The sequence below is a fragment of the Lynx canadensis genome, chromosome D4, assembly GCF_007474595.2.
Source record: "Lynx canadensis isolate LIC74 chromosome D4, mLynCan4.pri.v2, whole genome shotgun sequence".
Classification (NCBI taxonomy): Eukaryota; Metazoa; Chordata; class Mammalia; order Carnivora; family Felidae; genus Lynx; species Lynx canadensis.
The window spans coordinates 69,745,016-69,771,850 of record NC_044315.2 but is presented as its reverse complement, the minus strand read 5'-3'; the positions used below and the strand labels follow the sequence as shown (position 1 = coordinate 69,771,850).

The window sequence follows — 26,835 nt, the reverse complement described above, 5'->3', positions numbered from 1 at the left end:
TTATGTAATCATAACGGTTTAATAAGAAATCTATAAAGTGTTTATAAATGGTCATACTTTTTGAGCTAATAATATCCTGTGAATCTTTTCTGAGGAGACGCTTCAGAATATCGGGGGGAAAATATCCATAGGTCAAAAGAGGTGTTGTTTTTTTTTTTTTAATTTTTTTTTAATGTTTATTCATTTTTTGAGAGACAGAGTGTGAGTGGGGGAGGGACAGAGAGAGAGGGAAACAGAATCCAAAGCAGGCTCCAGGCTCTGGATGGACGGCACAGAGCCTGATGTGGGGCTCGAACCCACAAACCGCGAGATCATGACCTGAGCCAAAGTCGGACGCTTAACCCATTGAGCCACCCAGGCGCCCCAAAAGAGGTTTTTTAAGTTCAAAACGTTTGCAGAGTGCCTGGGTGTCTCAGTCAGTTAAGCATCTGACTCTTGATTTCAGCTCAGGTCATGATCTCAACGAATGGTTTGTGGGATTGAGCTCTGCATTGGGCCCTGTGCTGTCAGTGTAGAGCCTGTTTGGGATTCTCTCTCTCTCCTCCTCCTCTCTGGCTCTCCCCTGCTTATACTCTCTCTCTCTCAAAATAAATAAATAAACTTAAAAAAAATCTTTAAAAAAAACCCTCAAAAAACATATGCTGTTTATAAAGATGAAAATACTTTTAGAAAATTCAACACTTGAAGGAAAGCAGAAAGAAGCAAATTGCTCCCTGAAATCCAACTACCCAGAGATACTATTTTTAAATATTTGGGCTGAGTGTATTTTCACCAATACAGATTTACACATGTGTGCATTTATACTGTCATTGAATGTAGATATTCATGATACCTCTGAAAGTCTGAAAAATTGTTCCAGTTTCTGGAGGTACCATTATTTAAAGAGTCCTTTACAAAATGACATTTAAGTTATTTTTTAAAATATTTTTTGCAGCCGCAGTGAACATTTTCAGATCTGTGTGCACAGTATATGGAACTTCTATAAACCAAACTAGGAACTTCCGTAAACCAAGTTCCTAGAAGTAGAATTGGGGAGTGTATTTAATAAGTGGGTGTTTTATTTTTTTTTTTAAATTTTTTTTTCAATGTTTATTTATTTTTGGGACAGAGAGAGACAGAGCATGAACGGGGGAGGGGCAGAGAGAGAGGGAGACACAGAATCGGAAACAGGCTCCAGGCTCTGAGCCATCAGCCCAGAGCCTGACGCGGGGCTCGAACTCACGGACCACGAGATCGTGACCTGGCTGAAGTCGGACACTTAACCGACTGCGCCACCCAGGTGCTCCGATAAGTGGGTGTTTTAAACTGAAATAAGGCTATCAGTGGGTTTCAGGTTTACTAGGTGAAAACATGTGCTTCTCTTTAGACCATGAGTCTCCCTCTGAAGTATGGAGTCTCTTTTCTCTCCCCGTAAGTGATACTGATTCCTTATGAGTACACGTAAGAAACAGAAACTTACTAGAAATCAGTTTAAAAACCATCATAGGCTTAATCTCTGAAAGCAGGTTCTTGTGCTTTGTTATCCCTGACTTATGGTCAGCTTTTGCTCACACAAAATATTCCATTTTTAGACAGCTATAGTTTGTTAGAAAAATTTATCCTCATGTTGAGCTGCAGTGTGGTGTTTCCTGATTCCCACCTATTGTTTCTGCTCTCAGGACCACAGGGGTTAAGGTGAATGCCTCTCCCAGATGACTTCTTCCTAGCTGTTTGAAGATAGCTATCAAATCCTCATATTTTCTTCTTTTTTTTTCCTAAATGGAGCAGTTTTTTACTGCCCCCCCCCCCCAACTATAGTTTGTATCTCCTATGTGGTGATTTCTATTTCCTTTCCCAGTCTGAACGTTATGGCTGTGGTTTTGATAGTGCGGAAGTCATTGAAACAATCATTTTTCCTGATATGAGCATTATTAATAGGCACTCACACTATTTATACTCCTGACTCACACTGAACTGAAAAGTAGCCTAGCCATCCTCTTCCCATTCAGTACTTTGCAGGTGAGTTTGAACCTAAGAGCAGATTTTTGCATCTTTCTATTAAATTTAATCTTTTTGGAATTAGCCATTGTTCTAGCTTCGGGATATCTTTTTGAATCATTATAGTCATCTCCGTTTTTATTGACTGTTGCCAATTTTGTGGAATCTGTGAATTCAATTAATATGCTTTCTAGTCTCTTACCTGAATTACTGACTCAATGTTTCATGGCATGGGGCTCATTACCCCTGTGTGCACCGAAGACTGACCGTTTGCTGAGGATCATTTTTTAACAGATTTGGTATGCAAGTGTGCTATTATTATACGCTGATTTCATTCTGAGCTCTACAGCCCTACTTCAAATTCTCTGAATTCCCAGGTTAAATTTGTGTGGTTCTGCAAGCTTGAACTGTTTTGATGCAGCTGTAGTTCCACTTCCCATGTGCTCATATAGCTGGGGCTTAAGATCTCTTGAATATTTCATCTAATAGAGTTGCTTGAAGAAATATCCTTTCCATTATAAAAGAATTTGTGCTCATTAAAGACACTTTGGAAGATACAGAAAAAGGAAAAGGAAAACCAGAATCTTATCACCCAAATACAATTACTAACTTCTTAGTACATTTACTTTTCCTCCCACCATGCAGTAGCTATAATCATGTCACATGTGTTTTTTATATTTTGCTTTTTCTTTAAGCGTATCTTTTTTTTTTTTTTTTTAATTTTTTTTTTTCAACGTTTATTTATTTTTGGGACAGAGAGAGACAGAGCATGAACGGGGGAGGGGCAGAGAGAGGGAGACACAGAATCAGAAACAGGCTCCAGGCCCCGAGCCATCAGCCCAGAGCCCGACGCGGGGCTCGGACTCACGGACCGCGAGATTGTGACCTGGCTGAAGTCGGACGCTTAGCCGACTGCGCCACCCAGGCGCCCCTCTTTAAGCGTATCTTAAGAGTGTTTTTAACTCTATAGTTTTTGTTTAAAAAAAACCAACACTGTAATGGTTGAATAACATTTTATTGAGTGAATCCTCTGTAGTTACTTCCCAGTTGAACTTTTGGGTTATTCACTTTTCACTATCCTAAATTTTACTCTGATGAGCTTCTTTATATTATAGAGACTTTTTCAGAATTTATTATTATTTAGTAAGGTTCCAAAGCTGAAGTCTAAGGTCAGAAGCTAAAAACATTTTTAAGACCAGAAGACTATTATTTTTTTGTTTTATTTATTTATACAGTAGAGGGGAGGTGCAGAGAGAGAGAGAGAATCCCAAGCAGGTTCCACACTGGTCAGCACAGAGCCTGACGTGGGGCTCGATCCCAGGAACAATGAGATCGTGACCTGAGCTGAAATCAAGTGGGACGCTTAACCAACTGAGCCACCCAGGCTCCCCCAGAAGACTGTTTTTATTGATTGATACAACCCAAATAAAGTAGGAGATGGTTTTTTTTCCCTGTCTTTTGTAGTAATCACATCAGTTCCTTTTTCTTCATTCTCTGAATTGGAACTTAAAGTTCTTTTTTTTTTTTTTTTTTTTTTTGCTTTAATTTGCCTCCCCCCCCCCACCCCCGCCCCAGGGTTCAGGTTATTTTAATAGGTTTATGATGCTCACATTGTTTTCCATCTTTTGTAAATATTATTAGAGTTTTTGTGTGGGCTGTGCAGGTGTTTCCAAGTGCTAGAGTCATTTAGTTTTGGTGTAGGGAAAACTGAGAGGGGGACCCTGGTGGGTCCTCTGTTCTCAACACTCTCTCTCTCTTCCTCTGGTAATATTTTTTTTTAGCTACACTTCTTCAGCTGTCCACATAACTCTGGACTAGGTTTAACCATCTCTTACCTAGATTACTTCAGGGGTCACACTTCAGTTGGCTGCCTTCTTGCTAGCTTTAAAAAAAAATTCTTCTCACAGTTAACAACATATTTCATAGGCTGTGATGGAATCTTTTAACCCAATTGTTTTGGGAAAGCTTTCTTTTTTGTTGCTGTACTTTTCTGAATATTCATCTATAGAGCAAACTCGAAGAATTCCATGACTTAAGCTCTTGATTTAAGTCCATGGCTTAAAAATTGAATATTTTATCTTAAGTATCTTTATGCATCAAATAGTTTTGAACTTTAAAGTATCTTAAAACTTTGTGGGGGTTTTTTTGGTTAAGATTTTTTGCCTTTTAAGATTTTATTTTTATTTTTTATTTTTTTCAATGTTTATTTTTGAGAAAGCAAGAGCGCGAGCAGGGGAGGGGCAAGCGGGGGTGAGGGGCGGGGGGGGGGGGCAGAGGATCCCAAGCAGGCTCCGTTCTGACAGCAGAGAGCCAGATGTGGAGCTTGAACTCACCATGAGATCATGACCTGAGCTGAAGTTGGATGCTTAACTGACAGAGCCACCCAGTGCCCTTAAGATTTTATTTTTAAGTAATCTCTACACCCAATATGGGACTTGCAACCCGGGACCAAGAGTCACATGCTGTACCAACTGAGCCAGCCAGGTGCCCCAAGACTATTGAAATAATATAACCATATATGCTAGATTTCAAATGCTTGTTTATTTCAAAACTTGATTCGTTTAAACAGAAGAAGAAGATCTATACACATGTCATTTAGCACCACCACCTTCATCTTATCTGTGTTATATCCACAGCTCTCATGCTGTATAGATGTTTGCAGATTTTGTACGAATGTATGTTTATTTTCATGTGTATATATTAACAACTGTGTCTGTATTTCATTTATTTAAGATCTGGACACTGGTAGTTGGCTATGTGTTGGCTGTCTCATTCAAGTGGAATGCAAGCACTGAACGCTACTTGAGAGCAGTTTCAATTCCTGTCTGGATTATATTGCTTTTTCATTTAGGTGGGTCCTTTTCTCTAAGAAAGTCTAGCTTAAGATCAGCAGAGGCTGATTGTTTGAATTGAAGTGAATTTTTTTGTAGTGTTGTATGTTGCATTTAACATTCTTTAAAATAATCTTTAGAAAATGTTCTGCTTTAATCTTTCTTTAGTCTTTAATAAAGATGTTGTAACATGTCTATCTTTTGATTATATTGAATGTTCATTTTCAAAAGGTCCTTTAAAAATAAATATATCTTAAAAAGTAAAGCACACTTACAGTGTCATGGCCATTTATGAGTGTCATACTTCAGGAGGATATAGATAAGCAGTTAAGTATGTGAGAGACAGTTATAGGAACCAGACGTATTTACGCCGGGTAAGAGAAGGGGACTGGGCTACACGAGTGGGGAGGAAGAGGAGGGAAGGAGAAAATAAAATATGGAAGCCTAGTTGAAGGACTGTCCTGTGAAAGAATGGTTTAAACAGATCTCTCTTCCTATGGGGGAGAGATGTCAGAGCAAGGAGTAGCTTCAGGGAGACAAATCTGTTCAACGTAAAGACGATTAGTGTCAGCTGCTCAAAAGAATGAGTTTCCTGGTATTTGGGACTCTTTACTGTTAGCTGAATGGCTGCTAGGATGTTATAGAGTGATTTTTTTTCAGGGACTCTTATCTCCAAGTTAAGACTTAGGGAACATTAGGTTCTAATTTAAAAACAAAATTCAGTAACCTAGAGCAGTAGTTAGCCTACTTAAAGTAGTTTTTAGAGCTACTTACAGTTAAAAATAAAACACCAGAGCTGATTGAAAGTATTTCTTTGCTTAGAGACTGATGTGGAACAAAGCATTGCTTTCGAGCTTTGCTGATTTGGAATCCTAGAGGAGTATATTAGCAAGATCCCCTAATGTCCGATGTGACTCATTTTGAATTTGGGGAAGGCAGAGGAGGAGGCAGCAATTCAGGAGGCTCTAGATTTACTCAGGGAAACGCAAATGCCTGTGGGTAGGTACCTGGTCCTTGGCGCTTGTTAGCGTTTTTGCCTTTTAAACTGAGGATACATTGAAGCTTTTTGCAGTGCTGTTCTGGGCCATTTCACCCGCTCTTGAGAGATGGAGTTCACACCCAGTGGTATTTTCAGGAAATGAAATCAGGCTCCATGACTTTAGGTTCTATAACTGATGCAGGTAATTTTGAGGTTAAATGGAAGGTTTGAGTTCAGGATGGTCTTAAATCCTAGGTGTGCATTAGAATGGACTTGATTCCTCAGGTGATATGAGCACGTTAAGGGGAGGCTGGCACATACCCAATTTTATTTTTTTTTTAAATATTTTTAGTGTTTATTTTTGAGAGAGAGTACAAACAGGGGAGAGGCAGAGAGAGAGGGAGACACAGAATCCGAAGCAGGGTCCAGGCTGTGAGCTGTCAGCACAAAGCCCAATGCGGGGCTCAAACTCCCGAACCATGAGATCATGACCTGAGCCAAAGTTGGACGCTCAACCAACTGAGCCACCCAAGCTCCCCTGGCACATACCCAATTTTAGACGAGGGGCCTCAGCAGAGCTGGTTTTAACTGAGACAAACCCTGAATTGAGGCTTCATCGCTCTTTAAAAAAAAAAAAAATTTCCCTGTGAAACAATTTTGTTAACGTCTTCTATGGCAAATTGTTATGTCAGTTTACTAATTCTTTTAAAGATGTGTGCTAGGTTTTCAACTAAAAATGTTAACTCTTGATAATTTTCAGCATCCCTGGCGGGCTCATGGAGAATTCCAGTATTCCTGGTTATTGTTTTCCTGATGTCTGTGGGCACCCTCTATGAAAAACATAATGGAAAAGAGTCTTCTGGTAAGAAATGGAACATTCTATTAATATTATTCTTTTTTTCAACGTTTTTATTTATTTTTTTTGGGACAGAGAGAGACAGAGCATGAACAGGGGAGGGGCAGAGAGAGAGGGAGACACAGAATCGGAAACAGGCTCCAGGCTCTGAGCCATCAGCCCAGAGCCTGACGTGGGGCTCGAACTCACGGATCGCGAGATCGTGACCTGGCTGAAGTCGGACGCTCAACCGACTGCGCCACCCAGGCGCCTCTCTATTAATATTATTCTTAAGAAGTGTTTGAGAAAGTAGCTTTATTTTAAAAACATGCAAAGATGAAACGGCTTAGCATCTGTTTAAAAATCTGTATTTTCTGAATAGAAAATAAACTTGTTTATAATATTTTAGGTTTTTGGTTTTTGTTTTTAAAGTAGGCTTCACACGTAGCATGGAGCCCAACATGTGGCTTGAATTCTAAGATCAAGACCTGAGCTGAGATCGGGTCAGATACTTAACCGACTGAGCCACCCAGGAGCCCCTAAAATATTTTAGGTTTTAAGACAGCGCCCCACTTCCCTTCCCCTGCCTTTTAAAAAATTTTTTTTTTTGCATTTTTAAAGGTATAATTCATATAACATAAAATTAACCATTAACTTTTTTAAGGTGGCATTTAGTACATTCACAATGTTATGTAACCGTTACTTCCGTCTAATTTCAAGATCTTTTCATCACCCCAAGAGGAAACCCTGTACTCACAGCTAACTATAAAGTTAGGTCATTTATTTGAAATCTTTTTTGTTTAAAAAAGTCTTAAGTTTATTTATTTTGAAAGAGAGATCACAAGTGGGGGAGGGTCGGAGAGAAGAAGAGACAGAATCCCAGGCAGACTCTGCACCATCAGCACAGAGCCCAGCGTGGGGCTTGAACTCATGAACGCCGAGATCATGACCTGAGTGGAGATAAAGAGTCGGACGCTTAACCGACGGGGCCACTCAGACGCCCTGAGATCTTTTTTCTTAATGTAGGCGTTTATCACTCTAAACTGTTCTCTTAGAACTGTTTTTCCGTCCCATAAATATCATTTGTTGTGTTTCTGTTTTCTTTGGGTCAAGATACTCTTTGATTTCCTTTTTGATTTCTTCTTTGACACAGTGTTTAATGAGAATTCTACCATTTAATTTCCACATATTTGTGAGTTTTCCAGTTTTTCTGTTGCTTGTGCTTTGGTGGGTGTTCTGTCTAAAAGAAACCATTGCCAAATCCAAGATCATGAGTGTTTGATCTTGTGTCCTGTTGATCTTGTGTCTTGTAACTTTGTTGAATTTATTCATAAGCTTTAATAATTTTTTGTGGTTACTTTAGGATCCTGCATATGTAAGAGAATCATCTGTGAATAAAGATACTTTCTTTCTAATTTAGGTGCTGTTTTGTTTTGTTTTTTTTTCCTTTTTTGCTTCGTTGCTCTGGCTGGAACTTCCAGTACAATGTTGAATACACCATTTTCTTTTAAAGATTATTTTTGAGATACTATGGTTGCAAGTGATTTATATCCAAAAACAGTTTGTTAAAGATACAGGTTTCTTTCTTTCTTTTTTTTTTTTTTTTAATTTTTTTTTTTCAACGTTTATTTATTTTTGGGACAGAGAGAGACAGAGCATGAACGGGGGAGGGGCAGAGAGAGAGGGAGACACAGAATCGGAAACAGGCTCCAGGCTCTGAGCCATCAGCCCAGAGCCCGACGCGGGCTCGAACTCACAGACCGCGAGATCGTGACCTGGCTGAAGTCGGACGCTTAACCGACTGCGCCACCCAGGCGCCCCCTTTTTTTTTTTTTTAATGTTTTTACTTTATTTTATTTTATAATTTTTTTTAATTTTATTTTTAATTTTTTTAAATTTACATCCAAATTAGTTAGCATATAGTGCAACAATGATTTCAGGAGTAGATTCCTTAGTGCCCCTTACCCATTTAGCCCATCCCCTCTCCCACACCCCCTCCAGTAACCCTTTATTTGTTCTCCATATTTATGAGTCTCTTCTGTTTTGTCCCCCTCCCTGTTTTTATATTATTTTTGTTTCCCTTCCCTTATGTTCATCTGTTTTGTCTCTTAAAGTCCTCATATGAGGGAAGTCATATGATTTTTGTCTTTCTCTGACTGACTAATTTCACTTAGCATAATACTCTCCAGTTCCATCCACGTAGCTGCAAATGGCAAGATTTCATTCTTTTTGACTGCCAAGTAATACTCCATTGTATATATATATACATCTTCTTTATCCATTCATCCATCGATGGATATTTGGGCTCTTTCCATACTTTGGCTATTGTTGGTAGTGCTGCTATGAACATGGGGGTGCAGGTGTCCCTTAGAAACAGCATACCTGTATCCCTTGGATAAATGCCTAGTAGTGCAATTGCTGGGTCATAGGGTAGTTCTAGTTTTAGTTTTTTGAGGAACCTCCATACTTTTTTCCAGAGTGGCTGCACCAGCTTGCATTCCCATGTTTTTATTTTATTTTTGAGAGAGAGACAGAATGCGAGTGGGGGAGGGACAGAGAGAGAGGGAGACAGAATCTGAAGCAGGCTCCAGGCTCTGTAGCTCAGAGCCTGATGTGGGGCTCGAACTCACAGACTGTGAGATCATGACCTGAGCCGAAGTCAGATGCTCAACCGACTGAGCCACCCAGGTGCCTCTAAAGATAGAGGTTTCTAATGAGCTGTAAGATGGAGCATAGGGTGGCCGGATATTAATGGTCTGCACATCATCAATCAGACTGGACTTCTCCTTATCCATCCACGTGGAAACAGCTATGGCTGGAGAGGTAAATCTGAGCAGCACACGGCTTCTACAGCAACCGATGTTACTTCTTTCTGATGGTTATACATCAAGAAAAAGCAAATTACTAATTAATTGCAGCAGATTGTTAAAAGAAAAAAATTAATTTCTTAGATATCATTTTGTATAGTTAAATTAGAGAATACTACAGAGAAACAAAAAGAAGAAAATAAAAATTACTCAAAATCCCATTATGCATCTAAATGTTTACTAATGCCTTAAGACTTTTATGCCTTCAGAATTTAAAACACAAGAAAATTGGATTATAGTGAACATTCTATTTTGTAATCTACACTTTAAATCTTATGTCATGAGCACCTTTCTATGTCAAATACACTTCTAAAACATTTTTAGCATCTTCATTTTATGCTAATCACAAGGCTATTTGTGGCATCCTTGTGTATTTGTATAGCTACCTTATAGTTTGTGTGTGTGTGTGTGTGTGTGTTAACTTTTTTTAAGATTTTTTTAATTTTAATTTTTAGATAGTGCAAGCAGGGGAGAGGGAGGGAGGGAGGGAGGGAGGGAGAGAGAGAGAGAGAGAGAGAGAGAGAGAGAGAGAGAGGATCCCAAGCAGACTCCATGCTCCGTGTGCAGAGCCTGACGTGGGGCTTGATTCCACAACCCTGGGATCATGATATAGGCCAAAATCAATAGTCGACTGCTCAACCAACTGAGCCACCCAGGCCCCGTGTGTGTGTGTGTGTGTGTGTGTGTGTGTGTGTGTGTGTGTGTTTGATTAAATTGCTCTTTGTTTTTTTGTTTTTTGTTTTTTTGTCTGGAAACCATCTCTCTCTGAGAGTGGAAAATAGGAGAGATTTTTTTTGTTTTTTTTTCCAGTTTTCTTTATTCGCCCAATCTTCCTGGTCACAATCTATTAGTCTCTGTGGTTATATATCAGACCAGTAGAAGTAAACTTCTGTTTTGACAACTACTGTATGAAGCTTGGTGTTCACCACTTGTTCCTCTGGGTAACTTTATCTCCCTTCCTCCCTCCCCTTTCTGCTAATAGCAATGGTTTATAGAGCTTGGCTTATCCCTCACCCCTCACCACTTACCCCAGGATGGTTTCCTTTTTTTGTTTTTCTGGAAATCAGTTCTTCTCTTTTCTTGTCTTTCTATCCTTATTTACGTTTTTACTTGAGGTGTATTTGACATATAACATTGTATCAATTTCAGGTGTACAACGTAATGATTCAATATTTGAATAGTACATTGTGAAGTGATTATAATAATCTAGTTAACATCCATCACCTTGTGTAGTTACAAAAAAGTTTTTTTTTCTTGTGATGAGAACTTTTAAGATCTATTCTTAGCAACTCTCAAATATGCAATACAGCATTATTAGCTCTAGACACCATGCTGTGTATTACATCTCTGTGACTTATAACAAAGCATATACCTTTTGACTCCCTTCACCCATTTTTCCTATTTCCTTCTCCCAACTCTGGCCACCAAGCGTGTGTGTGTGTGTGTGTGTGTGTGTGTGTGTGTGTGTGTAACATTTCCACATATAAGTGAGATCATATGGTATTTGTCTTTCTTTGTCTGACTTATTTAGCTTAGCATAATGCTCTTGAAGTCCATCTAAGATTTCTTTTCTTTCTTTCTTTCTTTCTTTCTTTCTTTGGCTGAGTAATATTCCATTCTGTACTTACACCACATTTTCTTTATCCATTCATGCACTGATGGACACTTAGGTTGTTTCCATATCTTGAGGATTTTAAGTAATGCTGTAATGAACATGGGGTCATATAGATCTTTTCCAGTTAGTGTTTCTGTTTTCTTTGGATAAATACACTCAAATGGAATTGCTAGATCTTATGGTAGTTCTATTTTTTACTTCTTAAGGACAGTTTTCTCCTTTTGACTGCTTTTGTACAGGGCCAAGTAAGTACTTCATTGTAAGTTATGAATAATCTAGGTTAAAGCAGTGGTTTCAAATAGGTTTTCTCTTAGGTGTAAATTCTCATCAGCTGGTGAAGGCAGCTCAGGGAGCCATGCAGACAGGGTTCTAAGACCAAGTTTTGAGCTGTGGGAAAAAGAAGGCCATGTTTGATTATTATTATCAGCCATAAACCCAGCATGGATATGTGCTGGCATGCCCAGCAGATTTCTGGTATTTGTATTCTAGACTGTTACAAGGAAGGAAATCACAGAGACACAGAACATATGTTGAAAGCAGATTTATAAATGTTGGGTTTTCTTGTTTTGTTTACTTTTATTCTAGCCTATTTCAGAATATTCATTTCTTTTTTAATTTTTTAAAGTTTATTTGAGAGAGATGCATGCAAGCAGGGGAGGGGCAGAGAGAAAGAGAATCCCAAGCAGGCTCCATGCTATCAGTACAGAGCCCGACATGGGGCTCGAACTCTGGAAACTGTGAGATCATGACCTGAGCCGAAACCAAAAGTCGGATACTTAACCACTGAGCCACCCAGACACCCCCAGAATAGATTATTCTTGATCTAGAATCCTTTTTATAGACTGCTAGTGTAGGTAATCTTCATCATAAAATAAATCTTTTAAACATTTTTTTCCTCTTAATTTGAGTATTTGTTTTTCCTCTTGCCCCTAGAACCTTGTTTCTTTTAGGCATCAGAACTCAAAACATCTAATCCAAATTAAGACAACCTTTCCCTTTTATTACAGCCAGTTCCCTCCTGTAGATGTCACTGTACTATAGTTAGGTACAGGAATGCTTTAGTGCTCCACCAGGGCGGTACGTGCATTTATTCCTCACTGATCACTTCCATCGTCCTGTTGTACGACTTGTACTTTTTCCTAGGCACCTATGTAGGCATCTTTCTCTGTGTCTTTTGAGCTTTGAATCTCAGTGTTGTAGAAGCTTTTATGACCTATGATTCACTGGATTCACACAATTAATACTTTGGATTTGCTCAGATTTCAAAGCATGAAGTTTGTTTAGTTCCTAGATCTGGTAGAGTCTTCTTGTGGATCATTGTGGAGTTTCAGCTGTTCTTTCTGAGCCCAGGGGCCTTCCTCAGTGATTTTCTCATAGGCCTTGGGAGCTCTTACTTGGTATTTTCTGGAACATCAAGATAATGTATGGAAAAAATATTAAGTGTCAACTGTGTTTTAAAATGTACTTTTTTAATCCACAAACACTCCTCCTCTCCCTGCCACCCCTCCAAAAAAAGACCCTTGTAAAGTAGATATGTCCATTTTGCTGATGAAGACCTTTAATTCTAGAGGTTAAGTAATCACTTAACCACAGTCACACAGGTGGCCGGTGGAGCTAAGAATGAAAGCTTCGGGTCAAGGACTCCGGTGCTCTTTCCCTTCACCAGGCTCTTTGAACAAGTCATCCAGAAAAGGTGTAGTGACTGCTGATCCCTCTTGTACTCAGTTGTAGTTTTATGGTTCTTAGTCTTTTTTTTTTTTTTTGTAACGTTTTATTTATTTTTGAGAGCCAGCCCGAGTGGGGAGGGTAGAGAGAGAGGGGAACAGAGGATCTTAAGTGGGCTCTGCGCTGACAGCAGTGAGACTGATGTGGCACTCGAACTCACAAACTGAGATCATGACCTGAGCCAAAGTCCGACGCTCAACTGACTGAGCTCCTCTGTCTTACGCATGGGCCTTGTTTGCCTCCCGCAAGTGCAGGGACTAGCTACTCTGCTTCCTGGATCCTAGATGTCTCACTTGGTAGAAACCTGGAATCCAGCTTCTGTGTGAGTGCCCTTGGCCTTTATTGTTAATAATAGCAACATGGGCGAGGCCCTGCCGAGCTCTTTAAACATGCTCTTATTTAATTTTCTTTTTCTAAGTTTTCTTTTTACTTATTTTGAGAGAGAGCACACGTGCGTGAGCAAACAGGGGAGGGGTAGAGAGAGAGGAAGAGAGAAAATCCCAAGCAGTCTCTGCGCTGTCAGCATGGAGCCTGATGTGGGGCTTGAACCCACGAACCGCGAGATCGTGACCTGAGCAGAAATCAAGAGTTGGACGCTTAACCGACTGAGCCACCCAGGCATCCCTCTTACTTAATTTTCTTAGTAATCAGTGGGATTCGTACTTCTACTTATTTTACAGATGAAGAAACATAGACTCAGCCATTTACTCTGAGTAAATTTACACTAAGAAGTGCTTTTTCCAAAGCTAGGCAAACAAGCATCAGGTGTATCTTTAATACGCTGGACCCACAGTCTGAGAAGCATGAGCAAGTACAGCTGGATCTGTTCCTCCCAACACTAGTGATTGTTTATAAAAAAATCAGAAATGCCTTGGCAGGGAAGTCTTGGTGGTTGCCTTCATCATTTTGCAATAACATGCAACGTGAGTGAACAAGTTTGGTTCAGTTGAGGCTCAATTGGAAAAAGAAAAGGAACAAAGTAAACTTCTTACTGCTCATCTGCTACTGCCCTATCTGACACAGTCAAACAGGCCTAGGGAAACTTCGACTGGTCCATATCCAAGCCCTTGCTACTGACCAGTAGCATAATGAAGTGATGCTAGAAGTCACTGAGAGGGAGGTGTATTTTCCACATTAGCAACGGAAACAGAAGCCTTCTTCAAAGGGAGCTTTACGTGCTAGGGAGATTTTACTTGGTATGCACAGCCTCTTTCCAGTAGGCATCACTGGATGTATTTCTGGCAACTGCCACTGTCACTGTGAAAGAGAACTAAGTAGATTGAGTATCTCCTTATTTAGAGCATTTTCAAAACAAATTATGCTCTGTTTATTGAAAACGTTATTCTGCCTATTGTTGAGTTAGCCATATTAACAGATCTGTTAATCTGTCAGAACATGTGATCTGTTTCTACTGTGCCAGACCGTGAGTTTCTGTCCCCTAGTGCTAGGCTGTTGGTGGCCTGCTTGTTTGGACTTGTGTAGATCCCTGTTATTTGGGCCTCCCCTTGATGCTGGCCCTGTCCCTGGGTAGATGGACACTTGAAACCTTGGATGTTCTTTCCTTTTTTAGGTTACAGTTCTTCGGTCCCAAGATTATGTTCCCTTGTCTGTATGCCTATTTTTAGCTGGGGTTTTTTCCAACACCATGACTCTGCCTAGATTCTCAGTCCTGGCATTCTTGCATTTGGTCTATCATTTCTGCCAGAACCCTTGGGGTTTTTGAAGCTCAGGAGGATATCACTAAGACAGAAGTCATTGAAGTGCCTGTTTGATAAGTAAGAGCAGTTGCCAAATCTTACATCAGTAATTTTCAAATACGCTTTTTGGATTTTTCCTGCTTGCTACTCCCTTCATTCCTTTGTCAAGTTTCAGGCCCTCTAAAAATTTGCCAAATTAGTTTGTGTATTAACTAGGATAATGCTGCATAGTTTTCATTGGTTTAGCTATGGTTCACTGAATATTTACTGCATTGTTTTAGTGATATCAGCAAGTTGGAGACAGGGTCTTTAAGGTGTGAGGGTTTAATTTATTGGCCTTAACTTTTCCTCAAGTCTTTCGGTGCCTACTATAGGTAAGATATTTTGCATAAATATCTGAAGATGTGTGCTAGGAGCATAAGACATTTAGGGAAATGGCCATAATATGAAGTAGAAAGGGGATGAGAGGCACAGATGAATACTGCACAAGTGTTAGTGGCTTATGCTTATAGTTTATTCTGCCAAAGCCAAAGGCTTTGAAATAGGTGGTGGTGATAGCTAACATTTACTGAGTGAGTCTTGCATACCAGGTATTGTTCTGAATATTTCATATGTACTGTTTCACTTAATTCTCATATGAAATCAGAATTTAGAGAAGCCCCATTTCATACATGAGGAGACTGAGGCACCTGGATTTTAAGTAACTCGCCAGTGGTCATCTAGCTAGTAAGGAGTAGATCTGGGATTTGAATGTGAGCAGTCTTGTTTCCTCACCTGTGCTCCCAAACACTGAGTTGTACTGATCGTGCTGCCTCTGTGCAGAGTAAACATGAGACCCTCCGTTCTCCCTCTGCATCCTGGTATCTCTCCGCTCTTCTCATTGTACCTTATGTCCTGGCCTTATCAGACTTCTTAAGAGTTCTTTGAACAGCACATGGTGTTTTTTTCTTGCCTTTGTGCTTTTACACTTGCTTTTTTGTCTTTCTGAAAAATTTTTCTCCTGCTGCCCTCTAAGACATAAACCTCTTTTTCCCCTCCAAGATAGACTGGTTCTGTTTTGTTTTGTTTTAATATGGCTAACATATTTTTTTTTTAATGTTTGTTTATTTTTGAGAGAGAGAGAGAGCACATGCGCGCGAGAGAGAGCACAAGCGGGGCAGAGAGGGAGGGAGAGAGAGAGAATCTCAAGCAGGCTCCTCACTGTCAGTGCAGAGCCTGATATGGGGCTTGAACCCATGAATTGTAAGATTATGATCTGAGCTGAAATTAAGAGTCAGACACTTAACCATCTGAACCACCCAGTGGCTAACATATTTAAATGGATTTAAAGGGTGGCATCTTTTACCATTCCTGTTAAGTAGCATCTTTGGAGATCCTTCCCTGACCTCCCAAGCATGGATTAGGTTGCCATCTTCTGTGCTCCCCAAATATGCTACACTTGTCTTTACATTAGCTTTTATACTGAATCATAACTGGTAGACTAAATATTAGACTGAGGTTGGGGCTTGGGTCTCAGTCTCTTAGCATGTAGCCTAGTTACCTGTTTAGTGAATGAGGACTTAGCGGGGATTTAGAAATGTAAGTCAAACTACAGCCAAACTGAGAATCCATATTTGAGGATCTATAAAATTGTTACTTTGGACCTACTTAAAACAAAGGACTTATTTTTCAGGCTCTCTCAAAGATGACTCACTACTTCATTAAATAATTTGTGAAGAGGTAGGTTTAGTAATTTAGGACCCTTGACTAGTCTTTAATTTTTTGTTTTTCAACAATAAACCCCTTACCCATTTAGCCTAGCCCCGCCCCCCCCGCACAATCCCTCCAGTAACCCTCTGTTCTCTATGTTTAGTCTCTTACGTTTTGTCCCCCTCCTTGTTTTTATATTACTTTTGCTTCCCTTCCCTTATGTTCATCTGTGTCTTAAAGTCCTCATATGAGTGAAGTCATATGATATTTGTCTTTCTTTGACTAATTTCACTTAGCATAATACCCTCTAGTTCCATCCACATAGTTGCAAATGGCAAGATTTCATTCTTTTTGATTGCCGAGTAATACTCCATTGTATATATGTACTACCACATCTTTATCCATTCATCCATCGATGGACATTTGGGCTCTTTCCATACTTTGGCTATTGTTGATAGTGCTGCTATAAACACTGGGGTGCGTGTGCCTCTTTGAAACAGCATACCTGTATCCCTTGGATAAATACCTCGTAGTGCAATTGCTGGGTCATAGGGTTGTTCTGTTTTTAATTGTTTGAGGAACCTCCATACTGTTTTCCAGAGTAGTCTTTAATCTTATATAAGAAAGAAAACTTCGCTTTTTTTTTTCTTTCTTTTTTTTTTTTTTAACGTTTATTTATTTTTGAGACAGACAGAGACAGAGCATGAACAGGGGAGGAGCAGAGAGAGAGGGAGACACAGAATCTGAAACAGGCTCCAGGCTCTGAGCTGTCAGCACAGAGCCCGATGCGGGGCTCGAACTCACGGACCGTGAGATCATGACCTGAGCCAAAGTCGGACGCTTAACCGACCAAGCCACCCAGGCGCCCCAAAACTTTGCTTTTTAAAATTTTACTGGAAGCATTTTTCTTTTCTTTCTCTACTCTGCTGTCCCAGGCTATTAATCATGTATTCCCTTCCTTTGCTCTTGAGTGGAGCCTGAGAAATCTCTCCTAGCTGCACAAGAAGCTAAATCCTGACTTGTCTCTGGTGTAATCAGTTTATTTTTGAAACTTCTATCTAGAATTCTAAAAAAAATACCTAAAATGTCCAAAATTTTCCTCCATTTCCCCTCCCTGGTTGTTGACATGGTATTTCCCTATGGTTATCTATCTAACCATAATCTGGAAACTTGAGGGTTGTTATCTTTGACACGTCATCTCCTTCATTACCTTTATGGGTTCATCATCAAGTCTGGTCCACTTTGACCACTCCATGTCTTAAATGCAGCCACTTTTGCAACATCTCCCCTTTAAACTGCTGCAGAGCATGCTGTCATCATGTCTTGCCTGCAGTGTTGCAGTAACTTCTCTCCCTGTACCCACTCTTGCTCCCTCCCAATCTGCTCTTGACCAAACAGCAAAAATGATTCTTTTTATATTTCAAAGCTGATCATTTATTTATGGACTGGGAAGGTGGGTGTGGTTATGAAAGGGCAACATGAGAGATCCTTGCATTGATGACACTGTTCTGTATCTTGTATCCATGCCGATATCTTTACTGTGATAATTGTACTACAGTTTTGCAAGATGTTACCATTGGGGGAAACTGGATAAAGGGTACACAGGGTCTGTCTCTATTATTTCTTATAACTGCATGTAAAGCTGTAAGTATCAATTAAATTTCAGTAAAAACACGATCATTTCCTGTTTAAAACTCCTCAGTACTTTCCTACACCTTTTAGAATAAAGACTAAAGTACTTACTATGGTCTTCTATGACTTGGATCATCTGGCTCAACACGTCCAGCCTTGTTTACTCAATACCACTTCACTAGCTGTCTGTGTTCCAGACACACTGTCTTTAACATGCCAGTGTCTTCACTCCGTGGCCTTCCTACTCACTTCTTCTGCCCCAAATATTATTTACATTCCTTTGATCAATTCCTTCTCATCCTTTGTATATCATTATTTTTATTTCTTAAAGAGAAGATGTTCCTGATTTTCCAGACTAAGATTTCTTCTACTAGGAGTTCATAAAATAGCTAGTGTGTTTCCTTTACAGCAGTCATTATAGTTTGTGTACATTCACATTTGTGTGCTTTTTTTTTTTTTTAAGGTGAATTAACAAATTATCCCCAACTGTGGTAAGAATTTTTTTTTCCCATGTGGATCTTCAATCCCTATGTGTCTCTTCCACCAGGCTCCACAGGGGCAGGGTCTGTGTCTTTATCCTCAGCATCCAATTCAGTGAATAGTGAGAATGTGTAAGACATGAAAGATGCTGTCTTTCCCTCTTTGTTCCCTTCTTGGTATCTAAGAAACAATTTAGATCCTTAGGCCAGGGGAATAAGTCCCAATCCAGATATCTTGTTCTCTTCCTAGATCAGGAGTTTGACTTGCTCTTGGATCGTCTGAAGATAAACCTCTTGTCAGATCACAGAGGCATTTACTAGAGGAAGGATAGGGTATGGTTGAGTAAGACGAATGCTCTTGATCCTCATGGTTCAGTCCACCAAAGAGCCATCTTAGGGTCTGGCCTACTTGTCTCTGGGAGATGGCCAGCCTGGGATTTGCTAAGTAGGTGGAGCTCATTTGGAGTTTTCTGAATGGCCATGGCTGTTTTCACTGGCTTGGCAGAATTCTGTGCTGTCACACTGTGTATTGACCTACCCAAAGTAAGGTCCCATCTCCGTGAGTGTGGGTGTATGATTTAGTGAGTGTTAGTATTCTTAGTTGTAGACAACAGAATCTGCACTAGCTAGTCTAAATGGAAAGACGTGTTGATTAGCACATAGAATTTTTACATATAGAATTTCGGGGAAGACCAGACAGTTAAACAAACTTAGATGTGTCACAGGCAGAAGCATTGCAAACAGGAGAAGTGCTCAGTGACACCAAAGGACTATTTGAGTAGAAGTCCCATGGCTGCTGCTACCTGCCGCAAAGTTAAGATCAGGTAGCATTGCTTTTAGAACTTCTGCTAAGTTTTGACAGAAAAACCATATGCCTGCGTGACTGTTTGACTTGAGAGCGTCCAAATTCCAGTGAGTCTCACTTTGGTCGTCTGGGTCTTGATAGGTGTGTCTTATTGGTGGAAACTGCATTTCACATGGGACCTTAGCTGCAAGGGAGTCTAAGAAATACAATCTTTAAGCTTTCTAGTCTCTAGGAGGAGGAGAACATGCTAGAACCTGGTATTGTATGAGCTCATCTGTTGTTTGCCATAGTAGATTAAAGACTGACAGTTGACAGACAGACCTCATTGGCCAGTAAATATTTTATTTGACTTTAGTGCAAATGATTAAGCTTGGTGTACTATGTATTAGGAATTTAACATGGGAACATATAAAATGAAACAGAGTAATAAGATTATTTTAGATTTTCAGTGGTGGATTTTGCCTGTATTGAATTATGCACTTTATAGAGCTATATGATTTTGCATAGTACCCAGACGTTTGCCTATGCATTCATGGAATGCAATTATCAAAAGCACTGAGTGTTGGCTGTTTCATACCGTATTAGGAGCTAGTGATACAAAGGAGAGTAAGACAGTCACAGTCTGCATTCAGGAAGCTCACAGACTTGGTGTGGCAGTGTTTTTCAATATGCATTCAGATTGTGAAGTTAAAAAGTAAGAGAGCGGGACTCCACGTTTATATATCCACTCTCAGCTGCATGCACCAGTGATGCATGCACCTGGACTGATAAGCAGAGTCCAGGAACCAAATGTTTAGCAGACTTTCCTGTTGATTCTAAAGCATTCTCCCTTGGTGAAGAACCCCTGGTCCAGTGGGTCAATAATAACCATTTTGTTGTATTGCTTTTGAAAATTTAGTACTATGTTTCAGTTTGTAGCAGTTATTTCCCACTTGGTTTTAGAAAGTTTTGCAAACACGTGCTTGTTTTACAGGAGCGGAGTTACCAGGGCAGGTTATCTCCATGGCAGCTTCTACTCTGGCAACCTTGGCCATCTCCATCACAGGGTATGAATCAAGTGCCGATGACCAGCCTTCCGACCAGCCTGCAGGTGACTGAAGGGATGTTTTCAAGTACAATTCTGGAAATTGACATATACACATAAAGTATAAACTTAAGGACATGAGCATCACAGAATGCTATTTACTAGTCCTTCATTTTCCTTGATTTCTGTTTTTATACTTTTTCCTCCTCTCATCTTTGTTCTCATATATCACTTTTTTCATGCTTTTAATTATTTACCTTTTTTGTTTCTTTTCTTGAATCTTCATCTTTTCCCTTTTTTTTAAGAAAAATGCTTTTCTTTTAATTTTTCTTTTGTTATTCCTTCTCGCTTTCCCTTCATATTATTTCCTTTTTCTCTGTGCCTCTTCTACATTTTCCATTATTTTCTGCACTTAATCCTGTCCTTATTTTCCATTTCTGTAGCCATCCGTTCTCCATTGTTCTGGTTTTGTTCTAACTCTTTACATTGCTTTTGTTGTTGATCCAACTTTTTCTTTTGGTTTTTATTTTCTGTCTTACAGTTCTCCCATTTCTCTGGCATTTCTTTCTTCTCAAAGTTTGCTTTGCGTGTCTTGTGCTGTTAATACATTGACTGTTTCCCCTGAAACCAACCTGTCTGCTTATTCTGGATACCATGCTCCTGCAAGACCAGCTGGTAGATTTATATCAGCTTTAAAGTCATACTGTACTCCCACAGAGTTCAGAAGTGTAAAAGGCCATCTCTGTGCCAAGAAGTTTATTAGTGCCAGGGGCTTTGGAGTTAAGGAATATTTTTGGTGAGCTCTTCCTGAAGAACAGACTTTAGAAAAGTCTTAAAAGGAGAGATCAGCTAAGAAAAAAGCATTTGGGGTAGCAGGAAAACATATTTTTATTGCACATTGAGTTATGTTTTCAAAATGAAGAGGGGATAATGTTTTGGTTAGGGACTTATTATTCTTCTGAGTATCTACCACACTTACCAGCATGAAGTTTCCAAATTAGAAAGATTCTCAAAGAGCAAAGTCAAACAGAAGCGTATTATAACTAGCTTGGGCTTTAGCCCCAAACCTCAGGATAGAATGTTACCTCTGATAAGATGGGCTGACTTACCACGATGCTAGTATATCAGTAGTAACAGTTTACTCACAGATAAACATTGAACATTATAAACACTAAGGAGATTATGATATAACCATCAGAGTGCTACTATGTAGTTTCTTATGAACTTTATGATATCACAGGGAAGGCTGTCTTTGAGTATTATTTAGTGAGTGTCCACTATTTAGTGAGCATCAGGTACTATCCTATGTGCTGTTCAGCAGAGGGAGAACAAGACAGACAAGGTCTTAGCTCTCCTAGAAGTGACATTCAACTGAAGGAAGAAAGTGTGAAAGGGTAAGTGGAATGTGGTATAACTACATACAACTATGTAAAGACTGGGACAAATAGGAGGTTGGGGTTATGAGTGTTCTTGTTTCTTTCCTCTATTTTCTAGACTTTATGAAATATCTACTTTTTTAATGTTTATTATTTTAAGAGAGTGCACTTGAGCATGCGGGGGAGGGACACCGAGAGAGAGGGGGAGAGAATCCTAAGTAGGCTCTGTGCCATCAGCATAGAGCCCAATGTGGGGCTCAAACTCATGAACTATGAGATCATGACCAAATCAGGAGTCCAACGCTTAACCAACTGAGCCATCTAGGTGCTCCAAACAGTCTACTTTTGTCATTAACTTTTTTTTCTGGAAGGCAAAATGCAAGTTGTAGGGTCTTTATAGTTTCCATCATCATGGCATATACTGAGTAATATTGCTTTAAGAGTTCTATGATTTCTGAGGCATGTGGTATATTTTGGTAAAACTAGGAAATAGAAAAATATAACCCTATAGTAAAATGTAACTTAGTAGTTGCTTTGTTAGAAAACAGTGCCTTATGTGAAATAATTCAGTGTGATCACCATTACTTGAATCCTCACCCCCAGCAATCTGTCACTGTTTTATTCCTCATTCTGAGAGAAAGACATGTTTCAAAGCCCTGGGTTCTTCTTGTAAGAGCAGTTGGCTCCATTTTAGTCGAATGACACTGAAAAGCCATGTTGCATCAGAAATATTATAGATCTAATAAAATTATGTTAAAAGACAAGTTTTTAAATGTAGGACTTCGGTATGTTAATATTTGTTGCTTTATACAGTTGAAGTAGTTTCCATGGGCTAATTATAATTCTTAGCTATTTTGTCATGTTTTTCCTTAGTTTTGCATTTAAATGATTCATAGATGAATACATGAAATAGATGACATTAAACCTTGAACAGCGTGAAGTGTGTAAAGAGTAAAAAATTCCCCATCCCCAGCCCCACCCCCTAACAAACTTAATTTCCCTAGATTTAAATACGGTCAGTAGTGTAACTCTGCACACACTTTTCAGTGCACATGCAGGCACGTCCAGATTCTTTTTCTTCTTTAACCCAGTGCGATCATACTATCAGAGTCCATTTGCAGGCTTGAAACAGAGTAGCAAGTTGCTCTGTGGGACTGTCAACTAATGTGGACTAATATGGTGGTAACTTTCTTCCTCCTCCTCAGAAACCATGGACACAGGAGAACCGCCCGCACCACTGTCCTCATCTCCTTCACCTTCTTCCCCCTCCCCTACTCTGGGTAGACAGAGGGCTGAAATGGGAACATTTCTCAGGAAGAAGAAAACCAGTGACATCTACTTCGTGTCGCTCGTGTGGGCCATCGTTGGTGTCCAGCTCTGGTTGAACCTGTGGATTGTACAGTTGCTGCCGGTGCCTGTGGCAGGTAGTTGCTCACTTAGGGTCTTGTCTCCGAAGACGTTTTTTCTTTAACTTTGGGATTTTATTTCATTTATTTATCTTATTTTTATTTTTGTAAACGTTTATTTATTTTTGAGAGAGTGAGTGAGTGGGGGAGGGGCAGAGAGAAGGGGACGGAGGCTCCCAAGCAGGCTCTGTGCTGACAGCAGCGAGCCCAATGTGGGGCTGGAACTCACCGACCGTGAGATCATGACCTGAGGTGAAGTTGGACGCTCAACCGACTGAGCCATCCAGGCGCCCCTAACTTTTGGATTTTAGTGTTTGAGATAATGCTACCCTCTTTTAAAACTAAAACAATTGTATATTTAAAGGCATCTTCTAAGACTGGAAAAGTAAGTGACTCAGGTGCATTATTGAAGAGTTTGTTTATTTCGTACCTTCTTGATTGTTTGGGCTTACCTCTTACCACAGTCAGAAGCTTGGCCAAGTTTATTAAGTCCTGAATTGATGCTTAGGAACCTGACATCCAGATGCCTCCTACATTTGATTAGTTCTTTATCCTTTATCAAAGTTTTTCACTATTGATTTAAACAAAATTTGATTTTTGGAAGCCTGTTTTCCACCGCAGTTTAAAAATCTAAACTCATTGGACCATTTGCCTTCTAGATCATTACTTTTAATCATTACTTTTAAAACTTATTCTCATTAATTTGGACAGTTTTTAAAATTTTATTTTTTATTTTTTTTTTAAGTTTATTTATTTATTTTGAGAGAGAGTTGCAAGCAGGGGAGGGGCAGAGAGAAAGGGAGAGAGAGAATCCCAAGCAGACTGTGTGCTATCAATGGGGAGCCTGATGCGGGGCTTGAACCCATGAAGTGTGAGATCATGACCTGAGCCAAAACCTAGAGTCAGATGCTTAACTGACTGAGCCCCCCCGGCACTGCCCCCCCCCCCCCCCTTTTATTAAAGATTTGTTATGACCAGAACACTATTTAGTGCCTTTCCTTAGGGAACATAGAATATAAGAGGTTGAAGTTTGTTTCTGCTTCTTGCATCCTCAAACAGAACTTCTGTTTGGCAGTTGGAGTAAGACACAGTTGTCATTAAGCAAGCCACAGGGTGTGTACTATAGCCATGGTTTCTGTTAAGGAATTCATAGAAAAGCTTAGTGAAATCGTTTAAATTGCTCTTCTGGATTGCTCCATACTTTTTTGGTTTTGCCAGATGATTTATTTTATGCTGCCAAATGGTATCAGGTGCTGTTGGAACCCCTTTTCTTTAAAATTTGTTAGTAGGAGTTCCATTTGTCCTGGTCATTTCTTAACCTTCAGGCCATTATAGGAATTTGACATGTCCTTGAGAGAGTAGGCTGTAAGCAGGTGGCCCCCAGAACATTTTCCACAGCCTGTAATTACTCTGGGCTTATTCTAGAGCCCTAGGAGCTTTCCTAGGACTTCTTTAGAGATTTAAAAATGTTAATGATGAAGTTGTTGAACTGGTATGTAACACTGAGCTCATGGTTCAAAAGAGTAAACTGTGAATCATTAGATTGCAAGGCCAGGGCTAAGGACACAGAAATCTCTGGAGTTAGGGAAATTATAGTAGTTGAGATCAATTATCCAGAGTCCAGACTTCAAGGCCCCTGCCCCCCACAGATGAGTAGCTCTTCCTTCTGGCCCCACCACTTTCTTAGTTGGCTTTTAACAGGAAGCTTAACGTCTGCTTGCAGGGCCCCCTTGCTGCCCAGAGTGGAGGGGTACCTTCATACTGTGCTCTGTGAGTGGTCTGTGCAGAAGTTGTGCAGTGCACAGCCTGGGGGCCACTTGTAACAGCCCTGCTTAAGCCCACTCTGCTTCTCCGCTGAACTCTGCTAAGAGATGCAGATTTACAGAGCAGCATCAGGTAGAGAAATCGGAGTACAGCGCACTGGTGTAAAATCATGATGCGAATGGAATACCTTCTACCCTTCGGGTCACTAAACATTAAACATCCAAGGAAAAGAATCACATTTAGCAAGAGCAGTGATAATAGCTAAGGAAATTAGGACATGTCAGGGGTTAGTATTCTTTACCCAAGAAGGGTGAGGGGCGAGGGGCCAAGATTGTAGTCCCCTAAATCTTCATGATCAGTGTTTTATGTTTATACGGGCTATGAAAGAATCCATGGCTCCTTCAAGGATTCAGATTTCACTACGAAGGTAATGTATGGGCAGATGGGGCTTGTAGGAAAAGTTATCGTCCCTAATTCTGTCTGTTTGGAATACCATGAACTTTTATCTCTTCCCCCTTGCCTTTTTTCCCCCTTAATTGGTCTTTATTTAATATTAGCTTCACTGTTTTTTGAAAGGTCACGTGAAATTAAAGGACCTTCTCATGTTCTGACTTTGTGTGTTCTTTGTATGAGAAAGGACCTTTCCTCGTGTTCTGATTTTGGCTTTGTATGCTTTTCTTCGTTATAGTCTGGATCCTCAAAAAGCTTGTCATTCACTTTGGAGTCGTGGACTTCCTGGCGAAACGCTGCCGCGTGTGGTGGCAGGTGGCTGAGCACTTCCTCAAGGAGCGGCAGGAGGCTCTCGCACCATGGCCGGTTATTGGGCTTGGAAAATTCTTGTTAAAAGTTGATAGCAAGGTATTGTATTTTAAGACCTTGGGCTGTTTTGGTGGAGTTTATAATACACATATTCCATTTCCTGGTATTTGGTGTTCATACTGGGATTGTTGATAACACATTTAACATCTAAATCTGTGATGAGATTTAAAGTTTAGAATTATGCCTTATGTGAGTATAGGATAGATTTAGTTTAAGTATTATGTAAGTAGTTTTCCCTCTTAAAAGTGGGAGAAAAGGATGTTCTAGAACACCTTGTTCAACTCCCTCATTTTATAAGGACCAAATTGAAATTTAGAGGGACTAAGTGACTTGCCTAAAATTATATTGCCAGGTAATGCCTCCTCAGTGCAGTGAGTATTTCTGGGGTAATTCCCACAGGTCAAATAATGTGCTAATAAGTCCTCAGGAAAATCTAGTGAATCACAGAAAACTGGGTGCAGCAGCCCTGTTTAGTGGAGAGACAGCAATCCATTAAAATTCAGAGGCAGTGGTTGAGAGCATGGACCCTGATTCCACACTGGTTTCAGATCCCGGTTATTCTACTCACTAGCTATGTGACCTTGAATGAGTTTCTTAACCTTTCTGTGCCTTGGTTTCCTTATCGATACAATAAATACAATAGAATGCACCTCATGGAATGGCTGTGAGGGTTAAGTGAGTTCCTAGATCAGCGCCCGGTATACAGTAAGCTTTGTGTAAGTGATAGCTGTGGTTGTAATTTGTGTGTGTGTGTGTGTGTGTGAGGGGGGAACGCATGTACAGGATACAGTGGTCATACTGATCAAGAAAGGACTCACTGTTGGTGAGGTAGTGGGAGAAGGGAGGTTTTGCAGAAGAGGTGATGCCATAGCAGATTTTGAAGCGCAAGTAGGGGTTTATTAGGTTGACAGGGCAAGAAGAACAGGTGGATGGAGCAGTGCACAGGTCGAGATGGCCACAGCATGACTTCTTAGGGAACACCAAGGAAACAGTCATGGCTGGAATATGCGAAGAGGTGAGGCTGGAGAGTCGGGTGAGACAGAATTGAGGCCTTCGTGGGTGCTGTGCCATGTGAGTTGGACTTCCTCACAGAGTCTCGGAAATCTTTGAGCGGGTCCATCCATAACTTCGGGTTGAGAAATACTGTTAGGTGAAACCAGCATAGATAGGGATGAGAATAGTAACTGGAGTTCATGTGAGGTGGAAGGAAATAAATCTTTTAAACCCGTAGTAAAGTCTCCTGGGTCAACAGAGATGCAGGGGGATAGGTTTCCTTACATATTGTATTGCCTTTCTGTCTTCCAGAAAGTTTGCC

The 26,835-nt window shown here is 40.1% G+C and overlaps 1 protein-coding gene across 2 annotated transcripts in view; it reads left to right on the top strand.

Annotated features, from left to right (window-relative positions):
* Positions 1 to 26,835, top strand: part of TMEM245 (transmembrane protein 245) — a 102,575-nt gene that overhangs the window by 6,466 nt on the left and 69,274 nt on the right. For both annotated transcript variants that reach the window (XM_030293181.2, XM_030293180.2), the window contains exons 2-6: positions 4,711 to 4,828; positions 6,548 to 6,649; positions 20,105 to 20,221; positions 22,737 to 22,955; positions 25,390 to 25,559. In XM_030293181.2, coding sequence (XP_030149041.1) covers positions 4,711 to 4,828; positions 6,548 to 6,649; positions 20,105 to 20,221; positions 22,737 to 22,955; positions 25,390 to 25,559 — 726 coding nt within the window. The remainder of the gene's footprint in view (positions 1 to 4,710; positions 4,829 to 6,547; positions 6,650 to 20,104; positions 20,222 to 22,736; positions 22,956 to 25,389; positions 25,560 to 26,835) is intronic.